Genomic DNA, 24,815 nt, shown 5'->3' with positions numbered 1-24,815 from the left:
CTTGTGTGCCTACCAGAAGCCAGGCTCTATGCTATGCACTGGAAATGTGTTGGTGCACAAAACCCAGCACCTGCCTTATTCACTGGGGGGAGAAGGACAGTGGCGATTTTAGGTGGTGCAATAATTAACAGGGAAATGAGGGAACTGGGAGTGCAAAGGGTGGGACTGGACCCACCACAGCTGGAGGTCATTTTCTGGAGCTTTGGGATTTATGAGAAAGCGGCACAGCACACCCACAGAGGGAGTGGGGGCTGGCGTCGCACCTCTAGGCTTGAATGCTTCACTCTGTCACCTTCTTGCTATGGAGTCTTGGCCAAGTTACCTAGCACGTGTTCCCTCACCTGTGACGTGAGGATGGTAGTCACAGTGTGCTCCTTCTCCAGCGTGTTGTGAGGAGTAAACGAGGTGATTAATGACAACATGTTACCAAGAAAGGATCATTTAGGCATACTTACCGGCGGGTGCTAAGTGCCTAGTGTACTAATGAAGACTGTGTATTGGTTTGCTTGCTGTTCCTTAACCCCTCTCCCCTTATAAACTCCAGAAGGCAGAGGCTTTAGTTTAACTCACAGTCTTATGCCCAGCACCTAGCTCCTGTCTGACACAAAGGGCTCCTCAATATGTAAGGAATGAATAAACTAAGTAATACGTAAGCAGCCAGTGCCACTACCTTCCTGGAATCTGAAGTCTCAAGAACTGTTTTTCAAACTTGGCTGCACATTAGAATTACCTAAGGAGATTTCTGAAAACCCTGTTGCCTAGGCCCCATGGTAAGTATTATTGGCTGGCCCACCGCAGGATCCAGGCATTGCCAGGGCTTCTCAAGGTTCCTGTGTGATGCTCTTGCACACCTGTGACCCAGCAAAACAGGCTTCCAGAGGCCACTGGAAGGCAGGGAAGAGGCATCGTCAGATCTGTTTTACAAAGTCAAGAATGGCTTAGGGAAGACGATGAAAATGAGGTCACAAGATGCTACTGCTCTTGGAAACCAAACTCTCAATAGTGCTTGACTACTGACTTAAAATCTCACTGAACAAAGTATACCAGGCAAAATATACTTCCAAACAGGATTATTTGAAGTAAAATAGAACTGCTTTCACACTGGGCAAAAACAGGAGAAAATATTGTTTTAATTGTTCCTATTTTACAGCATTCTACCCACTTGCTGACAGCCAGGACCCTTTGTTTATATCTCAATATATCGGGTAATTGGTTTCTTTGGAGAGTTGTACTTTAATTAAATTAATGTCCTAGCTTCTCTCTTAAAGAAGAGAAAAGCAAGGCAGAGAGAGAGGCGACCCTCAGAGGAGAATACAGTGCCAACGTGTCACATCTACCTGAGTCTTAATAAGGGCTTGGCAGCTTTGGTGAGGAAATCTGTTTCCCTCACCAGCGCTCATAAGTAGCATGAGGCCTGTGAGGAAGGAAATAGGAGCTAATCAGAGCCAGAGTTTTTCACTGCCTCTCAGCGGGTCTGGTTCTGGAGGTGAAGCAACTGCGTGGGTCAGGTTCACGGCTTGCAGGGAGGACAGAGAACTAATTGGGCAAAGTCTCCTCGGAGAGATTCTCCAAACAGAGCGGTGAGCCCATCTTCCTAATTGCTAGCTTGCTAGGGAGACTTGTTCGTTCCAACTTTTCCTACTTTAAAGGGAGAACGACAGCAAATAGGGTGTTGGTAGAAATGACAGAGAAATAAGTACCTGTCTGAGAGCAGAAATGGACAGATGTCCGGCACAGGAGGGGTTGGCGGCCGGAGCTTGGCCAGGGCCATGATGTGCTCAAAGGTGATGTCGGTCTGCGTGCTGGCGTGCCTGAGCTGTACTTCCGGGACCGTCCCATAGGAGGCTCTACTGAGAGGCGTCCGCCTTAACACCTGCACCACAATGGGCTCCTTGGCGTTTCGAAAAGCTTCCACTGCCTCTTCATGGGTGGCCTTGGAGAGATCCTTTCCATTCACCTGTGGAGAGAGGACATCACTCATCTCAGTGGGAAGAACGGAGGGCTATCGCGACAGATGAGAAAGCTGGAGAGGGAATAGTTCAACCAGCTGATTCCTTTTCTAAAGGAATATTTAACGTTGACATCTATTGAACTGTTCACCAGCGTGAGGCAGTGAAAGAATTAGAAAAACAATTACCTTTGTATCTTTATGAACTATCTGGGGTCGATTAACAAAACACCATCAGAATTACTCTTCATTCAAATTTAAATTCAAAGTTTAAATGGCATGTCAGCCTCAGAAGATGACCACCAAAATCTTCAGATGGGCAGAAACATAAAGTATATCTCCCTCTCTCCCCCAGCACTGGGACTCGAACCCAGAGCCGTAGCACTGAGCTATATCACCAGCACTATTTTTACTTTTTATTTTGAGGCAGGGTCTCACTAAGTTGCTGGGTTGTGACTCAGACTTGTGATTGTTTTGCCTGAGTCCCCTGGAGTGCTGAGATGACAGGCACATGCCGCCACACCTGGCTCAAGCATATCCTTTTAAAAAATGAGCAACCAGTATCTTGGTGATATTTTAAATATTTCATCAAAGTCTTCCTTGCCTGAAACCTGCTTTTAAAGGATAGTGTCAAATTTCCTTCATATTCCTCATCCTTTTATTCAAGGCCATGGGGCTGTGCACATGCATTGTATCCTATGTCATCCCAATTCCAAGTGTGGTGTGTGGGTCAGCAGTGCCTGCGGCATTGAAGGGAAGGTTAGATACGCAGAACCCCTGGTTCTGACTCCACTGAGTCAAAACTGTCATCTTAACATGTTCCCAGCAGACATGTGGGACACAAAAACAGCCCTGCTCTTAGCTCCTCTGACAACACATGCTTGGGAGTCTCTTTGGATCCTTTGCTGTTTCAATTTATACCAATTCATGACTCTCCCAGTTAGTTGGCTTAGGACACTATCGAGAAAGAGGTGGAGTTTGCCTCTGTCCTTGGCATGTAGAGGAGGAAAAAATATTATTCTTTTCATGGGACCCTCCCACCCCGGTGTGCTAAGGGCCAGGAATATTTCCCATCCTATGTAGCAACTAAAGCACCTACACACTTTTTTTGACCCTTTCTCAGGGGTAATAAAGATGGCTATCAAATAGTTATTAATTTATTCCATTAAAATAGGCCCTGCTAACGCAGTCTTTTATTGAAAGTTGTGCTTTAGTAAAGGACTAGAGAATCCTGAAATAGTTCCATGACTCCCACCCTAAATGAATTAATAATGTTGGCTTTTGCAAATATGAGGATATAATTAGTGGCACAATGCCATGTCCAATATCCTGGAAATTATACCATTCCTGGACACCTAACTAAACTACCCATTTTGTGGTGAAGCTCTGGTAACTGCTACGCACTAGCAAACCCTTAAGATATCCCTGGGTGCCTAAAAAAGAGGGAAAAGAAATCTCCGAGTTGCAGTTGAAGAACAATTGCTGACATTCAAACGAGCACATTCTCTCCCCCTGAGTAGACAAAGAGTATGTGCCTGCTCAGCACAAGTGGGGGGGCCCTTGGGGGTAAATGAAACAATGCCAGGTGGAAATCGTCACTTCATGTAGAGACAGGTTTAATGAACCAGAGGAGCTAATTTACTCAACGGCCCCTGAAAGAGTCAATGTGCCTTCAAAAGATGAGCAATTAAGTCTCCACAACTGTAAAATATGCCCCAGTTCAGTTCCTGAATCACTAGTAAGAAACTTCAGTTGGAGATCACTAATCTGTGATTTTACTTCTTATTTTCAACAGGGACTAAATTTGAAAAACTGTCACTGAATTTTCATGGACAAAATCTTGGCGTGTCTACTTGGGCATAAGGGATATGTGGATATGGGACACCTATGGACATCACTGTTTATTTTGGAGCTCCTACTGGATGTTTGGTGTCTGTGCTACAGCAGGGTTCCCTGGAGGTACAGTTATCAGAGGGTAAAACAGAGACTAGAAGGGGAAAACACAACCTAAAACCTAGCCCTTCCTGTTGAATGGTATCATCCCCACCGTTTCTGACTGTTGTCAGTATTTGTAAATTCCAGATCACCGGAGATGGTCAAGTGTGGGTTATGAGAATCTATGTAATAGGTAAGATTTGTCTTTTGTCCCCAGCCTTTACTTAATAATGTCCTCTGAAATCCATGAAGACCCACTCTCGATGTTTTCCATTACCCTTCTCTCTCTAAAAAAAAAGCTCAATCATAATCTGTTACCAACCACTTAACAGCTATTGGAACTATGTCAATAAGTACCCTCTTCCTATAGGAACAACTTTTAACAGTGGCAGAGTGGAATAAACGAATGCTGCTTTTTGAAGAAATATTAAACAATGCCAGAAAGTAAAGAGAAAATTTCACGGCCAGGATTTCTTCCAGTCACACTTTAGATGCTACTGGTTCATAAACTGTGTCAAAGTACCGATAGACAATGCCATTCATCTATCTTGTCTATGTGTTAATCTGGTCTTGAGGTTAGGGATGCTTATTTGTTTAGTGACCTTCAGAGCAAAATTAAATTTTTACAAAGTGAGTTTTAAAAAAAATTTTTAAAAAGTGATTTTTACTACAAGTAATGATCATTTATTTTGTGTTCCTATATGGTAAGATTATTTTTGACAAATTCAGACTATACAATAATTTCTGCAGAAACATAAAAATTACTGAAAAATATTTTAGGTGGTGAATCATTAGGTTTTATTGCAATATTTAGCATATGCAGACAATATTAGCGTTCATACAGTAAGATCAATAGCAATTGATTCTATAGCCTGGAGATCCATTTATTTACAATGATGGCATTTATATGCAAATTTCAGTCTTTGCTCTATGGAAAGTCAATATAAACTTAAAAAAGGACAGTCACTGTAATCTCGAATATCTCCCTTCTCTGTTGGGGAATGCTCTTTTCTCCCAGTTACCACCCGGCTGACCTCTATTTTCATAAGCTATTTAATATCTCTCAAAGTAAAGAAGTCTGTGACCTTTAAAGGCTCCACAACCCCACGTGGTCCCTCAGAAAATGTAAGCACTGTTAATACTAAACACTCTTTTTTTTCACTTCACTTGAAGTTCATCAACCTAGTGTTACCCTACCAAAAGGTCACCATTTTATAAATTATGCCTCTCACAACAGAAGAAAGAAGAGATTAATTAGGATTTTCTGGCAGCTGCTTTGTTCAGCTGTTTTCAGTTATGGCTATAAAAAAGTAACATTAGAAGTCTACCTAAATTTAACCCTACAGGAAAATTCTGTAGTGAGTCAACAAATAAATTAGTGGCAAAAGTTCAACTTTTTTTTGTTTTCTTTAGGCAGTTAGCTTCTAAACCAACAGCAAGGAGTTTGGTATTTCACGGTTCCATATCCGTATCATTCTGCTTACCTCTATATTTTCTCCCTCCCTCTCACCCCTGTCTCAAAACTTAGATTTAGTTTAACATATAAGTTTTGTTTGTTTTATGAAAGAAGACTGGCAATGGAGAAGCCTTCTATTAAAAGTGTCCCAGCCTGGCGTGGTGGCGTATGCCTGTAATCCCAGCACTCTGGAGGCTGAGGCAGGAGGATCGTTGTGAGCGCAAGACCAGCCTGGGCTACAAAGTGAGCTCCAGGCCAGTCCTAACTGTATAGTGAGATCCTGTCTCAGAAACAAAAACAAAAAAACAAAAAATAAAAGTGTCCCACTTAGTTATTAAAGTTGTAGACCAACCTTTCTTGGCTCAGGAGAAAGTGGGAGTGCTTTTGCTAGAGGAATACAGGGAAGGTGATTTTCATGACAAAAAGAATGGATAAATATGGTTGGGAGCAAATTTGATGGAAGCAGGTGATTAAAAACTACCCATATGTTATGGATTTAGGGTTAGGGTTAGTTTAAAATTTACATGCAGAAGAGTTTTGGGAAAGATGGAAGTTTGATTTAAGGATGCTATCGAGAAAGAGAGTTTTTTCCAAAGGGGTCATTAAACAGAAGGAGAGCGTAGGGTGTTCCTAAGAAACATGGACACTGCACTTTCATCCCTATAACATCTGGCATGTTGATAACTGTAGCCCAAGTTGATCTGAGTCTCCGGCAATGGTACAACTAGAGTACAACTGGCAAGAATCCTGTGATTGATATGTGTTAAGAACGGAACTGTCCTAGAGAGAAAAAATTGGATTATCAAAAGGTGATTAAGCCACCTGACTTGAAATCAGTGAGAAGGCAGACAGACATATGATCCAAAAATAGGGCATCAGAAGTGGGAAAAGCACACAAAAAAGGAAAGAGAAATGCCAGTGAGAGAAATTCTGGGATAGTGACACGTGGTTGTCCTCAAACTAAATTTGGGATGGGAAACATGTGGCAACAGTGATCTTAATCACATCAAACTTGAAGCAGTCTCAAGATGTACATTCAGGTGAAGTCACAAGTATACCTGAGACAGGAGGCTAAAAGGAAAATGGATGGCGGGAGTTTTTCTAAGGTCTTCTCTCCCCCTGCACCTACTAAGTCAGTCAGTCCTATATAGACACATACCCTTAAAAACTAGATATTAAAGTGATGGCTGGCAATAAACATCCATCAGTTTTGAAAGATATGAAAAATAGGTGCCTTGTTTCTAAAAAAGTTATTATTTCCAGTATACTGAATAGCGGGGAGACAAGAAAAAGTCACTTTTCAGCAATCAGTGCTAAAGACGTGTGAATACATTTGTTGTGACAGATGGGCTAATTAATCCATTGCAACTTCTGAATGTTAACTAAAGAATACAGCCTTTCATGTGTAACCCATATTTCAGCAATGTGTGACAAAGCTTCTATTTAACAAATAATCTATCCTTTTGGATACACTGCGAACCCCTGGGCCACTCATCATGTCTTCCCCAGTGACTGGTAGCCACCGCTCTGATGTGAGCTGGTTCTCTTCCATTATTAGTTCTCCGAATGCAAGTACATGCAAAGTTGTCTTGAATATGAGCAAACAGCAGACCCCTCCCTTTGAAGTGCAAACAGGTCACCCTGGTTGCTAGCAATTTCCAGAGTCAGCTGTTTGGAAATGATGATGATTTCCAAATCTTCATGCCTCTTATGAAAAATAAAGGCCTCTATGCAACCACATCTTCTGGGGGACAAATAAATAAGAAAATAATGGGTATGGATACAAAAGATTATGTGTAACTGGTGTAGCCTAATTTCAAACTGAGAGTAAGTATTAAGGGTTTGAGAATTGAAATCCGCCTTCGACAAGATACTATGCGTGGTTAATTTATAAGAACATCCACCCTCACAAATAACTGTGTAATTAATTTTGTTTAAAATCTCAAAGTGAATGCAATTCTCTCTTCTCTACTCAGATCAAATTCTCTATTTGGTGGAGGGGTGTTGCCAGAATGTGTTTTAATAACATTTCAGAGAAAGAGGAAGTAATATTTAAATTTCTGCTAAAACATTTGGCATGAAAGGAATTCAAAATAACCCATGCTCAATAGTTATCAGAACATTCATCATATATGATTTTCAAGAATTCAACCAGATCATTATTTTGCTAAACTTTGATTTGCTTAATTTGATATGGACATCTGTTATAGAGCTAAGCATAGCATAGTGTAACTAACATTTATAGTAAAAGGAACTCATAGAATAGGAATTATATAAAATCATATGAGTAGAACCTGGTGAGAAATTAAATCACTGGTATGTGCGTAGGCATGGATTCATTAAGAAGTTTCAGAGTGTAAGTACATAAAATATTAGATTACATCCATCCAGAAGGCCATTTTGTCCGGTGTTCTGCTTCAACAGTGCAATGATTGAATTGTGGGAAAGGATAAGGTAATTATCACATGCGATATAATAAGCAGATTTATCCAGAAATAGTCCTGGGGCTCCTTCTAGTTTGCTTGGACCACAAGGGGCTGGTAGCCCCATTTCTCTGTGTATGGGGTGTCACAGCTTCCCTTGAGCTCCAGTGCTTCTGAATGTTGGACAGTTGGCTTTCTGGGAGGAATGGAAACCATAACTGATGTCTAACCCAGAACTACCTACCTCCAATTCTGTTCCTTGACCGACCATGTCCCCTTGGGGAGGGCTATGGTGGGTGGGACACCTCTGCTAAAATATAGACCCATTTCATGCCCAATGGTTTACTGCTTTACTCTGTGTGGCCCCTGCTTTACTCTGTGTGCAATTAATTCCAGACTTGTATGTTCCCCTACTAAAAACTACTGCCTAACCTATAACTTGTGACATTCTGGAATTTTCCCTCACCGGGTGCCTAATATCACACGATATTCATGTACAACCTAAGAAAGTCAACTTTCTTAAAAATGAAGATATATGTAACAGTACTGAAGAATTTCAGCAACCCGAACAGATATTAAGAAAGCCTTTGATGACATTTAGTTAATGGATTATGACACTGAGGTGACGACACTGGTCCAGCATGTGGCTTCCTGATCCCTTTCGCAGTGTACCTGGATGGTGAGGGGTTCTCAAATGCAAGCAAAGATTCGCCTTTAACTTTTCACATTAAGATGATATGAAGCCATCATTTGTGAATGTTCCAAAAACTATTCTTCAATCAGTTTATAATTTTGGTTATAGAAAAACTTGGGGCTGTATCTTTCACAACTGCCTTTCCTTCTGTTATTTTTTCTTTGACTTACTTTTGTTTTCTTTCTGCATCTTCTACTCTTTTCCTTATTCAACTACCATGCTTCTCTTCTGAGGGCCCTCATTTGGTTTTGACCCATTTGAAGGACACTTCCTTTCATAAACTGTTCCTGTGATTAAGGAGCAGGTTATGGTGTATTTTGATTCTAAGTGAAAGAAATCAATTAAAATGTATGCAATACAGCTTTATTTATTGCTTCATAAATCAGTTATTTTTCATCAACTTGTATAAAAGCAAGGGACGCTTCCTCTCTTTGGCACCAGTTGTTCTTAGCTGTCCTTCAGGTCCGTGGTCCATTGTCCTTTGCTCAACTGTGGGCTGCAGGATGCCAATCACTCAGTACACACCGCCTCACAGGCTCCCACTTCAGGCGTTGTTTCACGTAACGTATCCTCACCAGTCAGGGGTAAGAGCATCTTACAGTCTTTCTCCAGGCCCCTTCCGATTGGTTTCCAGGATGTAGTACCTGCTGAGTGCTATCCACATCCCTGGCTCACCTCTTCCCTTGAGGTCCGCAGGTAATAAAAACTTCTCTCTAAGCATCATCCGCCTCCCTTCCCCCATAAGGCTGTTGCACAGCATGCTATCCCTAGGAATAATGTGTATTTCAAAATTGCTATACGGATAGGTATTGAATAGCCTCACTACAAATAATTAGTATATGAGAAAAGTTCTATGTTAATCAGCTTAATTCCACCATCCTGCAATGTACAATATATTACAACCTAACAAAGTATTATTTTTCAATTAAAAATAAAATAAATGGGGGCTTCCCTCTACCGCCATTCCCTAGGCTCTTTCTGTTAACTACGCCCACCTCTGTTCATTGCTCCACCATTAAACTCTCTTCATTTGTTTTTTTTTTTTTTTTTTTTTTTTCTGGTACTGGGAATCGAACTCACGACCTTGCACTTGCCAGGCAGGCGCTGTGCCGCTGAGCTAAACCCCCAGCCCCTAAACTCTCTTCATTTAAACCATTTGTGTCTCTGTCCTTCTGGGGCCCTGACTAATCTGACTAGACATGAAACTCCCTGATCAAGCCGTAACAACAGCAACACGATTGTGAAAGCCAAGATTACCTTTTTGGAAACTAGCTCCACTATCAGAATTAGATGCAACTAATATACAATAGTTTCTAACAATGAGCAAACCATATATTTTTAAGTGAAATCTAAAAAAATAATCTTTCTAGAGATCATACAGCAAACTTAAGTATTCATACAGTGGAGGTATAATTTTATTTTGTAGAAATCCTCAAATTTAGGTTTGTCCAGTAGTAATTTTGATTAGATTCAGGTTATGTATTTTTGGTAGGAATGCCCCAGAAGTTTTGTTGTATCTTGGTGGTCTGTCCTATCAGGAGGCAAGTAATGTCTATTTTTCCATTATTAGCTGTGTTAACATTTATAATGAGAGAGAGAGACAGAGAGACAGAGACAGAGAGAGACAGACAGACAGAGACAGAAAGACAGAGAGAGACAGACAGACAGAGACAGAAAGACAGAGAGACAGAGAGAGAGGGAGACAGAGAGACAGAGTCAGAGAGACAGAGAGAGAGAGAGAGAGAGAGGCAGAGACAGAATAAGCAATTTGCAGATCTAAGTGAATGTTAAGTCTGAAATTATGTCAAAATAAAATTTCAAAAATGTTTTTCATTAAAGATGGATTTGTGCTATAATCATTATTTACAACTCACAAATAATTATAAGGAACTGATGGATGAAGAACCCCCTACAGACTTTGTTTCTGTTTTTGCATCTCTTTAGAGAGACACATTTCTCCTCTACTTCTCTCTTGTGTACACACACAGAGAGACACACACCACACACAGACACACACACACACACACACACACACACATATTCCCCTAAGAGCAAAAAGCACAGATTGGTATTACCAACTTTATCATTGTCATAACAATATATCTACTGAATATCACCTGAAATCCTGTTCTTCTCCAAGCTGAGCTATTTAAAAAGATAAATGGCTGCCTTCTGGCTAATTGTGGGAGTTCTTTCATTACTATAAAAAGACATTTTATATCTCAAGTGACTCTATAAGCAGTGAAGAATGACTCAAAGTCTTTGAAGAAAAGTCCATCAATAAAATGGTAGGATAACCACTCCTTACTGACCTTTTACTTCCTAAGATAATACTAAGCTCATGTAGGTGATTATTAATAAATCTGACTGTTGAGTTTTGACATAGCAGATCCAGGTATATTAACCTTAATGAGAAATTCTGATGGAGGCATAAAGTTTTCTGCAACAAACCTAAGGATATCAAAACAAAAGGCATATTTACAGCAAAGGCTGTTAAAATGAATCCTGATGATTTCACTGGGAAAAAGAATGTCACTGTAATTAACCCGAATTTTTTAAATGAGTAACTAAAGATTTGGACAGTAATATCAATTTTCACCTCTTTGAGCAAGATGAAATATGCCCTCGGCTTTTAAAGAAAGTCTCTTGATCCTATCTTTGTGACGGGAGAGTAAATAGTTGTCAAAGAACCTAACCTTGGGACTTTGCCGCACTAGCAAGGTGTCAAAGCTGTGCTGAAGAATAATCCTTGTTAAGTAAAAAAATCAATTGTACTGCATAATTAGTAATAGAGGACCAAGAGACAGGAAATACTGTGCAAGAGGGCATGTATCATAACCAAGTCAAAGGTACAAGGGTGTGTCTTGCTGTGTAAGTGCTGCTGTACAAAGGATGTTTAGCACTGTTTGTCCAGTTGTCATTTCAGGGCCTGAACACATGCTTCTCATACACTTGACACCCCAGAAACACATATAAAAGGTAATTTTCATACATTTCTCCTTTAAGACCTACATTAAACCAAATATGATCGGAAGTCACAAAAGCTGTCGTCTTTGTTCGCAAACGGCATTGCTTTCACTTTCTAGCTCTTCTCTGGGGCCCAGGACCCCTTTACTGAGACACAGGATGCGAATGGTTTGTCAGTGGCAAGTTCCCCTCTTGTCACTCACTGTTGCAGTTAAGTGTGTAGGAATCATCCAGAAATGTGGTCTAAATAGAGTTCTCAACCCGAGCAGTGAACGTGGAAGTTATTTAAACTTTATGAGCCTCTGTGTGCTCACCTGGGGAAGGCCATAATAATTCTTATTCACAGAATCAGGGACGAGGTCAAAGATCTAGCACAGCCGACACAGTGCCATGCCGTCCAGGCCGGCACTCCCTTCCCGCCCTTCCTTTCCCACTCTGGAGTCACAGACACAAGGCCACTCTCCGGGTCCTGGCAGTGACCACAACACTCTCAGCCCTTGCAAAGCTCCCGGAGCTAAGCCAAGCCCTTGGCCTTCTTCTCCTCATCACATTCAAGAGTGGGCATGGGAGGTAAGGAATTCATTGTGATTTTGAAGTTGTGAAGGTTGAGCAAAGAAAGGCACCTGCTCTCACAATCTGCTGGAGAAAAACAAACACACGTGCCAGTAATTGTCACCAAACACGCAGAGCTTGAATGACTGAGCTAACAGTAACATGGGTCGCACAAGGACTCTCTCTGTTGCATAGAGTCCTGGGTATAACTACGAGATTGGACACTGGAGGTGTGTCATAAAAAATGAAGAGATTTCTAAATTGCAAAGCTGGGAGAATGGAAAAGAATAGCACGCTAAAAGCGAGGAAGACAAGTTTTCTGATGGCCGTTGGAGACTAGGACTGCTCAAGCATGCTTGGGTTTCTATGAGTATTGGGCAAAGAGCCTGGAGAGGAGATGGAAGCACATCCCAGTGTCCTCTGGGGGCTTTATTTTCAACATTTTTCTTCTAAAAAGTAGCACGGACTTATTTAGGCTTCATGAAGAGTAACTGAATGGGAGCTGAGTACCTGGATCAAGATAGAGACAGTGTGGATAGTCCAAGTGGGGCAGAATGGAAAGGGCTATAAGATGGTACTTGGATGCACCCATTCGTGTGTGTCCCATGAGCCTTGGCAGACTGGCACATTTTCTACAACAACCTAGTCTTGGTCTCTGCCTCGATCAATCCAATCCATAGGCATGGAAGCTGAAGCAGGAAAAGTTAAACTTTAAGTATAAAAAAATAAGCCATTCTAAGTAGATGCCTATCCCTTGTAGACTTCTGTTGTCAGTCACGGCACTTTCTTTCAGCAGCTGTAATCCAGTGCCTGTAGGATGAAAGGAACTTTACACAGATTTCAATGGGCAGGACAAAGCCTGAACAAGCTGCCATCACTCGAGGAGAAACACGAGGCTTAAAGCATTTTGACAATCAATTCTGTCACCTGAATGCATTCTGACGTCTGTTGGAGTCAGTTTATGACATGAAACTATAGGGAAATCCACATGGTTTTATGTCCACAGGTAAAGCCACCTGAACTGGAGTACACCAGCCTTTCTAATACCATGCTTCTAATGTCCTCAAATTCATGGATTTGGAAAAGAAAAATTTTATATTGTATTAATAAAAGCAGATTGTTTCCTAAGGCAAAAATGAAGCAAACGTATTTAGAATAACAACTGCTGATAGTTTACGTAAAATCTTTAAAATTTGCTCCACGCAGGAACTATATTGACATGACTAGCTCTAAGCACAGCTTCAAGTTGATAGTAATAAAATAAACAATAAGAAAATCTATCAAGCACTTTAGTACTACCTGATGTTATAGATGTAGAAATGATCCTGTTCATGCAATGGGTAGAGAAACTTAGAATAAGGGTTTAAGCCCAAGATCACACAGCTAATATGTGAGAAGTAATCCCAGGTCTTTTTTTTATAAATTCATATTAATTATTTTTAAATACCAACAGGAGTGCTATGATAGAAGCTCTAAAAGATAAATAAGAGCCGGGTGTGGTGGTGCATGCCTGTAATCCTAGCACTCAGGAGGCTGAAGCAGGAGGATCATTTTGAGTTTAAGATCAGCCTGGGCTACAAGGTGAGCTCAAGGCCAGCCTGGAGTGCATAGCAAGACCCTGTCTCAAAAAGATAGATAGATAAATAAATAAATAAATAAATAAATGTTACACAAGAGGATTGGTGAGAAGTTTATTCTTCAATTTTATTTCAGTAAATAATCCATAAGATTAAGAAGTGAATCCATTGTTGGTATTTGTAGTGTGGATGATTGTCTTCACTTGTGTCTTCAGGTGAGGAAAATCCAAATAAAAAGTGAAGAAATGGTTATGTAAAATTGATAGAGTAGGCAGGATGCTACTAAAGGGTCTCCTCAGTTCCAAAACACTATGAAAAATTATGTGTAGCATGAGTAAGCCCGATTCCTGACTTTCTTAAAGTTTTGGTAAAGAGGACTTCCTCCATTCTTGTCTCTAAGTGAATCAGGGAAAGCTCAGAAAGGAAGTATCTCAAGTGGCTGTCACTCTATCACTGAACTTGTCCGTTCAGAACCCCAGGTCAGGGCCTGCCTGGGCTCCACGTGTTGGACCAGAATTCACGCTGAGCACCTCACAACAAGACGGGACAAGTTGTGCAAGGGGAAAACCACCTGCCCGCTCTCGGGCTTCTACCTTTGCAGACATGGCCATGCGGGATCTGAACAGGGAGCAGCTCTAATACAGTGCTGGGCCAAGTGCAACTTGCACCCCACTCAAGGCCTTAAGTCTACCTGAGTGCACGATGTATAACCAGGCCACAGTACTTGGGCAGCATCTTTCTTTTAGCAGTAAATTCTTTAAAATTAACACATATTAATTATACAAATTAGTGAGTTTCACTGTGGAATTTCCATATATACATATATTATGTTTTGATCATGTCCTCCTTCCTCTCTTCTCTCTCTCCCTCTCCTCTTCCCTTTCTTCCTTCCCATCCTCTTCCCACACCCTTCCCGGTCCCTCTTCTACTTTCAGGGTTTTTTTTTAAGCTTATACATATGGAGAAAATATGGCACACTGTTCTTTCTATGTATGATTTATGTCATTCAACATAACGTCCTCTGGTTGCATACATTTTCCTAAAATGACAAGACATTGTTCTTCTTTGTGGCTGAATAATACTCCCCTGGGAATATCTACCGTAGTTTGTTTATCCAGTCATGTGTGATGGGTGCCGGGGTGATACTGTGTCTTGGCCACTATGAATAGTGCCACAATAAACCTGGGAATGCGTCTGTTTCCTCAATGCTGACTTCCTTTCCTTTGGATTTACACCCAGGATGGGAGAGCTGAGTCATGTGAGTAGTTTATTCTTAGGTTTTTGAGAAATCTCAATACTGGTTCTTATAGTAGTGATATTAATTTTCAACCCCCACCTTCCCCATCCTTGCATTAATTTATACCCCCAAGGATGTAAAGATTCCTTTCTCTCCCCATCCTTACAGCAATGTTTTTCATAAACACCATCCTTACTGGGGTGAAGTGGAATCTCATGGTAGGATGGATTTGCATCTCCCTGATGGCTAGTGATATTGGGCACGTTTTCGCAGATTGATTGGCTATTTGTACTTATTTTGAGAAGTGTCTATTCAAGTCATTCTGGGTGGCACTGTTTGAACACTATTTTAGTGGGTTCTGCTTCAGGAAACAAGACGGGGTGGTACAGTGGGTGTAACCACAAGTAGAGGTATCACCGTCAAACTGTCGCAAAATGTTTTTATACTAACACTCTTGATTTTGTTTAGCTTCATTTGGAAGAGTGTGGGAGAGGGGCAAATTATTTTTAAATTTACTTCCCTCAAACAATTAACATCTGTATGCTTTTGAAATAATCTTCAGCAGATAAAATAATCTTGCCAAGGCCTGGTAAAAGCTCTCCATTGTTCCATGTCTGCCCAAATTACTCTGCATCTCCGATGATTTTATGTACATTTAATCACTAAAGATTAATTACATGGCATAAGGAAAGCAGTGAAACCCTGAAGAGATAACTTCAGTTTAAGTGCACATGCAGCCAACTTGTGGCTTTTTAGAACAATTTTAATTAAAAGTACTAGAAGAATCATCGGGCTGAAAATATTAGGAGCTCTGGGATGGATGAGCTTAGCATAGCTAATTAATTGTATATTTAATCAAAGCAGCCTTTGGCTGTAATTAATAATCTATTTTCCTCTGGCAATAAATATTGTAGTTCTGAGAAACAGCATTTATAATTTCCAGAGTACCATACGCACAGAAGACTGGGACAGAAACTAAGCATAGCCTCATCAGCTTTCAAACCAAGGTTGATCTTGTTTATTTAGAGAGGATGTTGCCTATATCGCTTTCATTCATTTTAAATGTCAGCTCCCAGTGGCAGGCGACAAACAGCTGTCCCAGAGAAACTCGGGCAGCACAAAGGTGTAAAGAGTAATCCCCAGGGAATGATGAGTAGAAAGCTGAATGAAGCATGACTTTTATTAGTGGTGCTGGGGATTGGACCCGGGGGTGCTGTTACTGGGCAATACCCTAACTCTTTTAATTTTTTTAAATTTTGAGACATCGTCATCATAAGTTGCTCAAGCTGGGCTTGAACTTGCAATCCTCCTTCCTCATTGTCCCCTGTAGCTGAGATAACAGGCACGCCCCTATAGCATGCCTAGCTGCCTCAGGAGGGCGACGATGATTACACTACAAAAATATTATACTTTAGGTTGCTTCATTTTAATAAGGTTGCTGAAATGGTGAGACTCAGCGTTAAACAGTTGCTTTCCCTCCTCTGTCTTAAGTGGCAGAGTGAGATTCAAAGATTTCTACCACTTGCAAGCCGGTAAAACGGTCAGCCAGTCTCTATAACAAGATAGCATTTCCTTCAAGTGGTAAGCCCACCTCTGCTTGTCAAGAGTCCACGTCAATCACAGGATATTAATTACTTAATTTTTGTGAGAGAAAAATGTCACCTCTCCTGGGAGGTAGTCAGAGGCTCTTCATATGATTTAAGATTTCTTTTTTTTGTGTTTTGGAAAGTGGGATTTAAATTCTAAGAGTTTCGCACAGAAGGAAGACAATATAATAAATTAATCTTAGATGATAGTTTTTCTCCATTTTGTACAAATGCTTTAATATGCAAAACTTAAAGTCAGTGTAGCTTAAAAGGGTTAAGATCGTTACAGTAGCATGTAGGAGTTACATGATGCTGAACAAACAAATCCTTAACCTAAGAAACATCTTTTTTTTTTTTTTTTTTTTGGTCTTCTTGAGACAGGGTCTCATTATGCAGTTCAGGTTGGCCTTGAACTCACTTTGTAGCCCAGGCTGGTCTTGAACTCACAACGATCCTCCTGCCTCAGCCTCCCGAGTGCTAGGATTACAGGTGTGCACCACCATGCCTGACATTAAGAAACATCTTTTAAGATCATGGAGAATATATTATTTTTGCATGCACCTGATGCAATTGGTTGATATAGTAATCAATTCATAGCATAACTTTCATTTTCTCTGGGAGTTATGTGGTATTCAATAAACATGCATGAAAGAGACATATGAATTACATTAATAAAGTTATGTCACCTGGAAATATTTTTATTTAGTCTATACCAGTGGTGGCGAACCTATGGCATGCATACGACAGCAGGCTGTTTATATCGTTGAAAGTTCTAAAAGGTTTGCCATCACTTGTCTATATTGAGCAGGAAATAAAGAACTGAATAAAACAAAGAGGTGAAAAGTTCAGATTTCCCAAAGGCCACTGTTAATACTACATAATCAAGGGAAGCTTTAGTCTACCACTCTGGGAGGATGAGACAGGAGGATCTTTTTTTTTTTTATTTTTATTTTAAAAATAAAAGGAGGAAAACATTAACAGACAGACAACCTTTTACAAAATAGCAAAAGAACAGTACAGACAATACAGAGTTACAAGCATTGTTAATTTCCTACCGCTTTGTTTCAGACAGGAGGATCTTGAGTCTGAAGCCAGCTGGGCAGCTCAGTGACTTAGTGAGACTCTGCCACAAAAATTTAAAAAGAAGCTGATATTGTAGCTCAGTCCCTAGGTTTAATTCCTTGTACCAAAAAAGTTGCTTTTATTAAATATGTGATGATGTCTTCAGCACTTCATTTGTTCATAGTGTTCAATTTTTATTCAATGAGAATAAAAGCATGAAAGACACTTGGTTAAAAAAGAAGCAAAAGATAGCCTTTTCTTTTTAGAATTGTCTTAGGAGGCAAATTCTGACATACATTCTCCCAATATTCCAGAAATTGACCTGGATCATCAAAGACTGGGATCAAGGCTCGATTATTTGCCCCAACTTTCCTAGAATTTTTCTTTTACTGATTGAATAGGACTGACAGTTTCAACACCTTCCTCGAAGAACTCATATGATATTGGCTGACACCGGCTTGTTGGGGTGTGTGTCTGAGACAGAGCGAGAGACAGACAGACAGACAGACAGACATAGATTTAACAGTCACTAATACTCAGAAGAGTAAGGTGGCAGATGTACTGCAGCTGTACAAGGAGACCCCAAAGAGCCCGGCTGTGGCCACAGTTGCCCTGAATTATTCTGTCACTGCGAGCCCAGGAACCTACTCTGCTCTGTCATTTTGGAGCCCTCCCAAGATTCTTCTAAGTAACTGGGGCTTGAGTCTGAGATAGGTGCTGCTGAGGCTGAGAAAATGGATTTGGAGAAGTGACACTCCACCAACAGGTAAGTGGCGAGAGTCCCTCGAAAGTGTGGGGCGATGAGCACAGCGAAAGTTTGAATCAGGTGATCTTAGGGGCACAGCACTCCTGAAGGGAGGAGAGCCCAGGGGCTCCGGTGAGCTCCCGAGGTCATGCTCCTACGGGGAGACAACATATATGTTATAACAGATAACATTTTTTGTTGAATTCCTACTGCAGCTCACATTGATGATTTTTATGTACACTGTTATATAAGTAATATATAAATCATAAATGAAGAATAAGCAATGTGGGATGAATTTGGAATTCAACAAAAACCTGGAAACTATTCTGTTATTTTATCCTCGACATGATTCTCCAAAGGACTCAATACAGTGTTTATCAGTGTGTGATAATGATGGTAGATCTACACATGTGGAGACAGCGTGATTGCAAGAGTTTTATATGTACAAATTGGAAGGATAAAATATTGTAAACAACAAAAGCATCGGATTAGTGGCTGGAGACTGGGATCTTCTTTGGCTCTACCACCTGCTACCAATTTAGACTTGGAAAAGTCTTTTATACCCCGGAAACCACAATCCATAGTAAGTTTCAAATATATATGAAGCCAGTAAGGTGAGGGGAGCTAGAGCTTGAGATGTACAATCTATTGAGTAATTTATATATTAATTAGCTCACCAACATTTATCTCACTGCTCACAGGAGATTTAAGTATTATCTACATCTTAATAACAGGTAAATATTGGTCTAATTGATTTTTTTCACCAAGGTCAAACAAGAAATGGAAAATCTGGGATTAGAAATCTTGTCAGGATCCTAGCACTTTTCTTAGGCCATACAAAAGGTCTCTCCTTTGTCCTCAACCTACTGCCTTGGTTACATGGTTAATTACTGTGTGGGATATAGGGAATGGCTGTCACTTTAAATCCAAATATTATATTCTCAGTAAAAATGCATATCAAAGAAATCAGTTATAACGACATGAGCTACTATGGATCTTCAAATTCTGCTAAGTATATTTGAGTTAATTAAAAGGCAGACCTATAGGCTGAACTTAAACCTTGTGAAATATTCAATTTGGTATTCTTTAGAAAGCAGAGAATTGTGGGTAATTCATGTCACCATTACATATTACTAATGTCCTAGATTCATCAAATGACAGGTACACCAGCTAAGAGTTGAAAAGAATTGCAAATGTCAGCAAAATAGCCCACATTTATTTAGTCTACTTTTAAAACAAAGCAGTAAATTTAGTTTGGAGAATTGCGAGTTGGCTGCAGTAAATTTCTGCAGCTATAAGCATGGACATTAGCTCATCTATGGCTCCACGAGCTCATGCCTGCTCTATAGAAGGTGTAGACAGGAGCAGCTGTGGAGAGGATTTCCTGTGACTGAACTGCTGATGGAATAGCACAATATCTTTTGGTCTGGGCCTTTTCAACTGCAGCACTAGTGGCATTTGGACAGGGTGATTCCTTGCTGTGGGCACTGTCTTGTGCCCTATGGATGTCTAGTTGCATGTCTAGCCTCCACTCACCAGATACCAGGAGCTCTGTCCTCTTTGACTAGCAAAAATACCTCCAGACATTGCCAAACATTCCCTATAGGGAAAGATCACATCCAGGTGAGAATTACCATACACTTCACTTTATTCAAATTTTACTTCATTAAAGTTGCTGGATCTACTAGATACTGATTTTTAAAGAGAACTCTGCAAAAAATAGAACTTGAAGGACAGAACCTCTGTCTAATATTCTTTTTTCTTAAATTTTGTAATTACATAGTCATATTTTTTTAGAAAAAATTGTCCCATAATAATCTGTTTTGTTCTTGTGGACTGGGACTTTGAACCTGGGGCCTGATGCTTACCTTGCAAGCATTTTCCCACTGAGCCACATTCCCAGCCTAAGGGGCACAGGTCAACAGGGCTCAAGTTCAGTTCATTCTTGCCCACTGGTCAGAAGAAGTTTAGTGTGATTGTCGTGGTCCTTGCACTGTGGCACTGTGTTGGTGGAGAGACCCAGAAGCTGTCACTTGTCTGCCAGCTACTGTATATCTGACTTCTTGAGCTATCAAAAAGGTTAATATCTTACTTTGATAGCTATATGACGAGAACTGAGAAGACAAGCATTCCTGGATTTCCTTCACTAAATACTGTATTTCAATATTCTTTTCTTGTAGAACTTATTTTCTACTTTTTCAATTCAATTTTAAAATTTTCTCAAAACTGAGGTTTTCCACATCATCCTCAAGTGGTAGCAGACATTGTATGGCTAGAATATGTACACTAATAAATACTAGCTTAATATGAACTTAAAAATTGAGATTTTATGGGCTCTCTGAGAAATGCTCTGTTCCATGTTGATTATCTGAGCACTTCACTGCTTTGCTGGCTCTGGTCAGGATTTAAGGTCCTGGGTATGCGAATGTGGAAGAATGACAATATACTGTACCTTGAAGGACTAAAAGCTGTGAACATCACCAAATTACCCATAATACCTTGCAGCACTTGTTCTGGAAATAGTATTTAAGTATTTAGTGCTTTTGACATGATTGTGTACTGCTATTTTGGATGCTGGTGGAAAGAAATAGAGCAGACTCATTTCTTATTCATCCATCCATTCATATGTAATGCATTTCTTTGTAGATTTAAAAAGGACACATACATATGTATTTTCTAAAAGGCTATAAAAGTCAATTACTATGTTTATCCAAACAGGAACAACTATCCCAATGTGAGAACTCCAGTTTGAGCAAACCCTTGCCTGTCAGCTAGTAGACATTTCCATCTTAGCTCCTTAAGGGGACTGAGCCCGGATAGGACCTGTGCTTGCTCTGCAGCCACTGCTCCCACTGCAATTTTACTTGCTGGGTACCAGGACTTTAGATAATTTGGATACCAAGAGATAAGCCTTATGAATTAAAGAACATTGTTGGTGTATCACCACACATGTAAATAGATATTTTGCATAATGAGCTAATTTTTCAAAACCGGTGTCCACCACATGAAACATTTTAATATACATCGTTGTGGTTCTCTACAGAATTTCAAGCTTGAGCCTATTAAGATTTGGTTGTAACATGAAAAAAAGGGCAAATGATGTTGTTAAAACTAAAAAGCTAACAATTAAAATTTAGAATATAATTAGATGTTGAGATCTTTCTAGTGTGTAGTTATGCTCCTGTCAAACCACAGAGAGTACAAATGAAAATGGGCAATTAGAAAATAACTTTCCTGAGTCTGAGGTTAGTTCCTTCCTTCTTTCCCCACACCTTCAATTTTCATTAATGAATTAAGAAAAAATTTACTGAGCATCAGCCACGTGCTAGACACTGCTTTAGGCACCAGGGCAATATCCGTATCAGACACAGTCTTGACCTTATGGAGTTCACATTTTCATAAGGTAAACAGACACTAAATGTGCTAAGCAATTATTTTAGGAGCTATGGGAAGATACTTGTGGGTGAAGAGCTATGAAAAATGGACTGGTGAGAGGGCCACTGACAGTGGGAAAGGGGTATTGTATCCTCTGTGGTCAGTGCAGGGCTCACAGAGAAGGGGCTGGATATTTGAGCTGAGATTTAATTAGAGATAAAGGAGTGCTCTGGAGGTGCTGGAGGAGAGAAATAGGCACTGCAAAGGCTGAGAGGTGGGAGCAATCCCTATACACTTGTGCACAGGCAGGAGGAAAAGGGACCAGAAAAGAGCGTATACTGGCGGAAGATAGGAATAAATGAGGTCAGATCCACCAAACACCTCATAGGCCACCACGTGGACAAGGCTTTTCCCTTAGTTGTCTACCCAAGAAGGTAATTTTCTGAGAAAGCTTTTCTCACTTTTCTTATTCTGCTTTCTTTATTCTGTTCTCATCTTCATGTTCCTATTTGTCAAACCAGCTCCTTCCTTCTCTGCCATCACCTACCAGCTGCTGCTGCTGCTGCTCCTGCTGCTGCTTCTGTTCCTGTCTCCAGGGACTGCACCCACACAAATCACAAAACTCCACTCAGTGAGCGCTTACTCTGGGCCAAGCACGCTGCATTAGGCACAGCCGTGCTTAATCCTAGTTTTGCAATAACTCCCCAAGAATGGCATTATTACTACCCCTGCTTTTCAATAAGAGAATATGTAAAGGTTAAGTATTTCTGTTTATATTGCATAATAAATATTTATGAGGAATAACATCAGAAATCCAGCTGAGTGGACTCCAAAGGAAAGATTCCTGTCCACCAAGCTATATACTGTTTCCTGGTCTTTCTAGCCCTAACGTGAGAAGCATTTCAAATCCTGAATTTGACAGGACTACGATACTTACTTTCCACTGTGAGAAGGGGCCCTGGAAGCCATTTACCTTCCAACTTTCCAGTATTTTAATCTCTTTCATTTCTTCGCAGAGTTCATGTTGGCTGCGTATGAAAACTCTCAGGAAGGAGGAGTTGAAATACTGATCTTTACTAGCACTGCATTACTCGATATGCCCATAATTTCCCATTGTTTTACCTTATGTAAAACTGGAAACTAGTGAGTGATATTTTTCATCCAACAATACGCAAAACAAGATTGAAAAGCTACTGTCATCATTCAGTTTTTAGTCTTCTAAACAGTATGTTGTTTTAGTTTTAATGTTAAACTGTAACATCTTTAAAAGCTAATAACACACTTTGAGGTATATCTCTTATTGAATGCAAATTATGCATCTGAGATACTCTTTTTCCTGTTCCCCACCTCAACCTTGCCTCCAATGTAATCAATCAATCATTCAAACACACAAGCATAATTCTTATGAGTAGTAACACATCAGTGTTTTAGAGACTAAATTGTAGCAAAGACAGATAGATACAGGTTACGGGTAAACTGCCACCTCTTATTCTATAGCAAGACAAACACAAATAGTAAATTAGAGTGCAAGAAATTATTTCTGGCTTTTAAGCATGACATGGACAAGGAATTATTTGTTCTTATTTCTTTAAAATAGTTTTCTATAATTATCTCAGTTTTCTGAAGCTAGAAATGCCAGTTCCATTCTATTCTGGGTCATGAGATATTTTTGTTCCCCCATTATATTCTCATATGTAAATGTAACAGTGGAGAGAGGGGAGAGGAAGAGGGACAGGGAGAAGGAGAGGAGTCATTCATATACTTAAATGGTTAACAGTCTTCTCAAACAGGTGGCAGTAAGAATAGCAACACCTCTAGTGAGCCATGGCGTGCTAGGAATTTCCTGAGGTGTCATTTCCATCCCAGAATTAACCCACAGGAAGAGTTGGTTCTAAGATCTCATCATTTCAGGGTGGGTAGAGGGCACACCCTGCCTTGCACCAAGTCCACATTTTGTGCATGTGAGATACGCTTCTTCCTGTTTCCTCTGCAACCTCCCTGCCTAGTGCCTGAGATTCCTCCTTTACCCTTACCCCCACACGGAACCCTGCCTCCAATTCAATCGATCAGTCAATCAATCAATCAGATAAACATATTTTCTAGGAATAGTAACATTTCAGTGTTCACTGCTCTTTAGATGAGTTTATCAGGTCAGCTAGCGTCAAGATTACAATTTTAAGAAACCTGGATCCAGAACAAGTGCATTTTCCTGGATGTTGAGGCTAAAGGAAAAGGACGCATTCTCAATGGCACAAAAGGTCACTGCATGATCCCATCTGGTGTTTCTGGTTTTGTGAAGAAGTACAAAAGCAATGTGCTCACAGCGAACGTGAGGGCCCACAGCTTTACCCTAGAGTTAAGGAAAAGAATCGTGAGAGAGAAGTAAATACTCCCAAAGCACAACTGATAGCAACTCTGGCCAACAGAGACCTATCTGTCTGGTCTTTGGATTCCTGGGTCAGTCGGGGTTATATTATGTAAAATGAAAATATGGAAAACAATTCTAATATCTAATATTTATATGACATTATTCCCTGAGTGTTAGATATCATCCTTTCATAGATTCCTCATTGAATCAGCAAAAGAGCTCACAACAGGATGTTCCTTCTACTTTGCTTTTTGGGAGGTGAGAAATAGACATGATGTTTTTACGTGACTCATCTCAAATTACATAGCTAGTCCATGAAAGGGCGAGATTTCAACCAGAACTCTTAATGCCTCTCTTAAAGTGAGAGAAAGTACTGAGGTTAGCAATACCAAGTTCGGTGGTAGTGGCAGAAGAAAAAGATTGCCTTATCAATGACCAATTGTGCAATTTTGAGAAAGGTACTTTGAAGTTCAAAAATTCGATTAACTTTCACCCCATAGATTTACAAATGAGTATTTGAATACTTTTAAATATACGTTCTTAATTCCACATTGTGGCAGGACAAGAAAAACCTCAATTTTGGTTTATGACACATAAGTTTTATGTATAATGTAGATCATTATTTTCTTTCTTTTAAAAGTAAACTGTTATAGACAGTAAAATACTGCACAGCTTCTCTTATATAAGAAACTTAAAATATAAATTAAAGAGTAGAATTAAAGGAGGGACAGTATGAAACAAACTCTTTGGGACCAGGGATGAAGAGAGCTTAGGGAGGGGGACAAAGGGATTGAAAAAGATCAAGTTATGTTTACACCTGTCCAACACCCCAGAACAAAAAACTATTATGTACTGTGAGCATACATGCTAATATAATATTTTTAAAAATT

General features: G+C 40.1%; 1 protein-coding gene across 2 annotated transcripts in view; it reads right to left on the bottom strand.

Moving 5' to 3' along the window:
• Positions 1–24,815, bottom strand: part of Pdzrn4 (PDZ domain containing ring finger 4) — a 369,559-nt gene that overhangs the window by 71,167 nt on the left and 273,577 nt on the right. For both annotated transcript variants that reach the window (XM_013505727.1, XM_005406572.2), the window contains one exon: positions 1,701–1,957. In XM_013505727.1, the coding sequence (XP_013361181.1) occupies positions 1,701–1,957 (257 nt within the window). The remainder of the gene's footprint in view (positions 1–1,700; positions 1,958–24,815) is intronic.

The sequence above is a fragment of the Chinchilla lanigera genome, unplaced genomic scaffold (assembly GCF_000276665.1).
Source record: "Chinchilla lanigera isolate Chin_1 unplaced genomic scaffold, ChiLan1.0 scaffold00099, whole genome shotgun sequence".
NCBI classification, from domain to species: domain Eukaryota; kingdom Metazoa; phylum Chordata; class Mammalia; order Rodentia; family Chinchillidae; genus Chinchilla; species Chinchilla lanigera.
This window is presented reverse-complemented; position numbering and strand designations above follow the sequence as displayed.